This window comes from Panicum virgatum, chromosome 6N (genome assembly GCF_016808335.1).
Source record: "Panicum virgatum strain AP13 chromosome 6N, P.virgatum_v5, whole genome shotgun sequence".
Classification (NCBI taxonomy): domain Eukaryota; kingdom Viridiplantae; phylum Streptophyta; class Magnoliopsida; order Poales; family Poaceae; genus Panicum; species Panicum virgatum.
Window position 1 is genome coordinate 22,753,599 of NC_053150.1, and position 5,310 is coordinate 22,758,908.

The window sequence follows — 5,310 nt, forward strand, 5'->3', positions numbered from 1 at the left end:
GATGGGTGAAAAGCGAATCTTGTTCGCCATAGCGTACAGACACTGCAGCTCAGGTAAGCTGCAAAGACGACGGTCTGTGCGAGAATGTACAACCATGGCGAGCCACTTGGAGAGAAACCTCCGAGTAGGATTATGAATTGAGACTATGTTGTTCTTACTACTCACAGGTTCATTAGAAATTACACTCCACCAAGAGCTACGGTCATACTCATAGCGCTCAACAAGTGTGTTGAGATCTAGGATGCATCTTTTATTAAATCCCAATGTGACACTGAATTGTTGGAGGGTCATTTCAAATTGTTCATTAAAGAACCTAAAATAAACTTTAGTTTCAGTGCTGGTTTCTTCAATAGTAAGAGACATGAGGAATTCCATGGTCATGAGTTGCGATCCTGGCTCGACGATGTCGGCAAAGTTCTCCCATCCGACGGCAGTGAAAGCTTGGTTTATGTCTTGTAGGAGTCCCGTCATGATGAGGAAGCGGGTTTCAAACCTCTTGGCGTGGGCGTAGGCCTGGCTTTTCAGCAGCTTGAGTGCTTGCCGCTCGTAGTCATTCTTGACGACGATTTGTTCAACCATCGTTAGGATCCCGATGCGGAAGCAGATTCGTGGGACTGTGGGAATTTCTTCTTCCTCCCGGGATGCATGTGACCGGTCACCGGAGTCGACCGACATGCTGTCCCGAGAAGAAGACGAACTCCGCGAGCTTCTCGACTTTCTCGAGAGTGCCTTCTTGACCTTCTCCTTGGCTCGATTCAGCATGGTGCCTGCAAAAGATTAGTACGAGCAATACCCGAAGGAAACAAAGGGTTAGGAAGAGGGTTAGCATTAGCGTTAGTTGTTTTTGCGGGGCATTTAAACCATCACAAACGTTCAACATTCAGTGTGCCATGATTTTATTTAGAGGGGAAATATTTTTGTGTTTTCTGGTTTATGAACTTTACTAATTACTACTCAAATTTTATTTTTGGCGCGAGCTAGCACTCAAGTTCTTTACTTAATCAACTCAAAATAGCTCAATTAAGCAAAGAAACGCAAGAAAGGGAGAGGGGATTAAGGAGCTCGGGCTGAGGCAATTAAAACTAAGACTCAGGTGCACTGAGGAATGTCGCTCTCGCTGGCTTTTATAGCCAGGCGCCAGGGCCAGGCCGCCCGGCCTGGGGCAGGCCAGTCGTCTCCTGCGCGGCAGCCAGCGAGCCACACCGACGGTCTATGTCCCTAGACCTGCAGGTAACGTGCCTCCGTCGGTGGTGATGGGACACGAATAGAGGGGAGGAGCCGGCCGGCTAGCCTGTATGGGGCCGCTCGGCCTGCCCCCTGCACGTTCGGTGCTTCCCCTTTAATCTTTGCTTCGTGATCACTCTAGGCACCCATTCCCTGCTGCTCTCTACCAGAAACAAGAAGGTGGGGCCGGCTGGCCTAGGTGGGGCTGCCGGCCTGACACTCGGCCAAAATTTTTTGAGATTTTTCCGTGAAGTTCTAGAGATGCAAGATTTCTAATTTTAAACATGTGTTGGTTAACTTTCAAACATGCTTATGCAAGATGGAAAGAAAATTTATGCATGGAAAAATTAAACTATCCTATATGCAATGCAATGATGGATATGTGCCACGTACCTCATGGTGAGGGCTCGGATTTAGAGTCCGGAGCCGGACTCTCCATTCCTTTGGTTTGGTTGTCGTCGCCGGATGGAGTCTTGGGCGATGACACTTTCTTCCGCCACACTTTCTTGGGTGTGGGTGGTGTTTCGACCTTTGTCTTCTGTGATTCCATAAATTTCTAACGTTGGATTCTTTGTTTGGCATTCTTCTGATTATGAAGCTTGATTTGCTTCGCCTCCTCTTGAATCCTCAACCCCTCCTGAATCTGTAGACTTTCTACAAACTCAATGATGGCTTCAATGTTGGGAAGCGATGGTTTCTTTGCCTCTTTCTCAGGTTTCTTTTTACGATGGACCTCCTTGACTAGTGAGCATTGTTTGACCTTCGGTTAGAAGGCGAACTTCTCCTTCTGACCATTAATGTTGACCTGAATTTCTCCAGCTCCAACATCGATATGGGTGTTTGCTGTACTCAAGAACGGCCTGCCCAAGATGAGTGGCATCTTGGTGTCAACTTCCGTGTCGAGTATGACGAAGTCGACGGGAATGAAGTAATTCCGGATTTTCTCCGGAATGTTTTCTGTTATTCCTGTGAGGTAGCGGACTGTTTGGTCCACTAGCTGCAAACACATGGCAGTAGGGGCAAGTGCATGATGGTTAAGTTTGTCATAAACTACCTTTGGCATGACACTGACGCTTTCTCCCAAGTCGCAGAGGGTGTTCGAAAAGTGTTGAGCCCCGATCGAGTAGGTGATGGTGGGGCAGCCTGGGTCTTTCTTCTTCACTAGGAGAGGATCAAGTATAGCAGCGCTACACTCTTCAGTTAACTGCACAACCTCGGTGGTGGGCCGCGTCCGCTTGTTCCCAAGAATATCCTTGATATACTTGGCATACGTGGGTACCTGCATAGAGTCAAGAAGCGGTATGTTTACATATAGCTTCTTTATTACCTCGACAAACTTGCCGAATTGTTCATCAGCCACCGGCTTCCTTATCCACTCTGGAAACGGTAAGGCAGTTGTGTCATGATAGTCCCGTGAAGTTCTAGGGGGTTCCACGGGGTCTTCCTGGGTAGCAGTAGTGTTGGATTCAACGGCCTCCTCCTGCATTTCGTCTTCAACTTCGGCATGGCTAGCGGTTACGGTCTTCCGCTGTTTTCCTGCATCTTGTGGAAAAGGTGGCTCTTGCGTGGTCTTACAACCACGCGTGGTCACTGCACTAACATTTTCTTTCGGGGGTACTTCCAGTTGTTCGGGTAGTTTCCTCGTGTTAATGTTAGGACAAGAAGATGCAAGCTGAGCTACTTGAGTTTCTATCATCTTATTAAAGCTCAGTTGGTTCTTAATAATAGAATTAAATCCCTCTAGTTGTGCAGCCATAGATTCCAAGATCTTGTAATTAGCAAGGAATTTCTTACTAATGTTGTCATTAATTTGCTTTTTGCCGTACACTAGGTCTTTAAATGTGGGAAACTGTTATTGAAGTTCATATAGGAAAGTTTGCGTCCTCTTGAGTCAATGGGCATGAGTTGCCCGAGTGCCCCATCTCGCCACATGTTTCACATGTCTTATGAGACTCCGAAACTTGATTAACCTCCTGGTGCGGAGATTCCAGCTTCTTCATCAAAAGTTCCAATTTGGCAGCTAACATATCGACCATGTCGGTCTGATGCATGCCCCTGGCACGAGCTGGCTGCCTTTCTCCTTTCCAACTTTGGTTGGAAGCTATCTTGTCAATCAGCGTCTTCTCTCTCGCAACATCGAGAGAGAGGAAAGAACCACCCGCTGTTGTGTCAACGTGGTCCTGGGCTTGCTGAGTCAGGCCATGGAAGAAGTTCTGAATGATCAGCCACTCTTCTATGCCGTGGTGTGGGCATGCTTGAATGTACTCCTGGAGACGTTCCCAGACTTTCGGGATTCTCTCATCCGGCAATTGTTGAATTCTGGTGATCCTGTTCCGAAGGGCATTGGTCTTGCCCACTGGAAAGTATTTGGCTAGGAATGCATTCGAACAAGTTTCCCATGTGGTGAAAGCTTCCATGTTGGAATAGAACCACGTCTTGGCTTTCCCGAGCAGTGAGAAGGGGAACAGACGAAGATGGACGATATCCAATGTAGTCCCTTTGGGGTTGATGGTGTTACTCACCTCTAGGAAATTCTGGAGATGGGAATTGGCATCCTCGGATGCCTTTCCACAGAACGGACTCGCCTGGACCATGTTCACTAGTCCAGTTTTCAGCTCAAAACCGTCATTGCCGGCTTGGTTGATGTTCAATCTAGTAGGGATGTGGCTACTGGACGGGACAAAGAACTGACGAAGAGTCTTCTGAGCCATGGATGAGGACGCTGAAGAGGATTGTGAACTGTAGGGCCAAGTAAGTCTCTTTTGAGGTGGGACGACGCGGCGTCTCACGATTCTCCCGATTCTTTCTGGATTCAGGTTGATGTTACTTGGTAGGTCGAAACCGGTCATGCACTTCTCTGCATCAATCAAAGGATAGAGATAGCAATGATAAGCCCGCTAGGGTTAGCAGTGACAAACTAGTAAAGTTTATCAAAGTATCTACGATATCTTTAGCAAATTGCTTCCCTGGCAACAGTGCCAGAAATGCTTGTTGGCGTTTCTTATGCCCGATAGAATAGATATTCCACAAGCGCACAGAATCACCGCTGTAGCACTTTACCTTAGAGTATTCCAGGGTATCGTATTTTTCCTTAGGGAAGCACTATGGTAAAGAGTATCATAAATTGAGTGATAACCATACCAGCTTAATCGACTGACTGACTAGACGGGGGTAAGCCCGATGGATAAGTAAGATAAATAGTCAGGCGATGACCGAGTGACACACGGAGGTTCAACTCCTTAGAGAGGTAGCAGCTGGGAGGACGAGGGATATAAGACACCTGATACACTTCTGAATTATCAATCTAGCCTCTCTAGATCAGACTAAACACCTAACTAGTTCTAGGGAAAGCAGAGCTTACTTCGGTGGCTGGAAGAGGAAGGACTTCAGAAAGGGATGAGAGGGGAGTCCAACAGCAACCTGCACTACTGCTATGAAAACACCCGAACGTGGTGGACTACAAAGGACGGATAGGGCTATCACCACCTACTGACTACCACAACAGTTCCGTGGGGTGGAACACACTTTCTAGCTAACACTATGGTCAGACACCATGTCTGCACTCGGTGCTAGGATTTCTCTCGAGGCCTTCGAGAGAAATCCCCCTCAACCTAGAGCACTCACTTGAGATAATCTAGTCCGGGCGAGAAAAACCGTAAGATAAGATCTCGACTACTAGAGACATAACTTAGCCTAAGCTAAAGGAAAACTTCCGCGCTCGAGCTGGACACTCAAATAAGAGTAAATAAATGACAGCGGAAAGTAAAGCTAACTCAGAAAAGTAGAGAAGATAACTTATATTGATAATGCCAAAAGAAAGATACAAGAGCTATACCAGACTTCGGACGACTCCGGAATCCCGAGCAAGCTCGACTCGACTCTAACTCCCAAGCTACTAACCTACTGTAGAAAGTACGAGTGAAGAGAGAAGAGCTCCATTGGTGTGTCATCAAGTGATGGATGGTGCCTCTATTTATAGCCTTCCAGGGTCGGTTCTTGGCAGTTAAACCCCATAGCGTCAGTTGTAAGCAGGTAAGGTCGGTGTGCTTGTCTTCCACGTGAAGCCGGGGCGCGAGAGGCTGCAAG

The 5,310-nt window shown here is 47.4% G+C and overlaps 1 protein-coding gene across 1 annotated transcript; it reads right to left on the bottom strand.

Moving 5' to 3' along the window:
- Positions 1–1,990: 1,990 nt before the first annotated feature.
- Positions 1,991–2,710, bottom strand: LOC120678016. The gene is made up of 3 exons (XM_039959180.1): positions 2,552–2,710; positions 2,279–2,503; positions 1,991–2,221 (listed from the first exon to the last, which is right to left on the bottom strand). Exons 1-3 carry the CDS (start codon positions 2,708–2,710, stop codon positions 1,991–1,993), a joined length of 615 nt encoding a protein of 204 aa, XP_039815114.1.
- Between the last annotated feature and the right edge of the window lie 2,600 nt (positions 2,711–5,310).

Bases quoted from the DNA above. Each gene is read 5' to 3' on its own strand.
- LOC120678016 (XM_039959180.1), bottom strand. From the start codon at position 2,710: ATGCAGGAGGAGGCCGTTGAATCCAACACTACTGCTACCCAGGAAGAC. The intron at 2,504-2,551 runs GTAATAAAGAAG...GACTCTATGCAG, and splicing joins AATTCGGCAAGTTTGTCGAG to GTACCCACGTATGCCAAGTA. The intron at 2,222-2,278 runs GTAGTTTATGAC...ATGTGTTTGCAG, and splicing joins GCGTCAGTGTCATGCCAAAG to CTAGTGGACCAAACAGTCCG.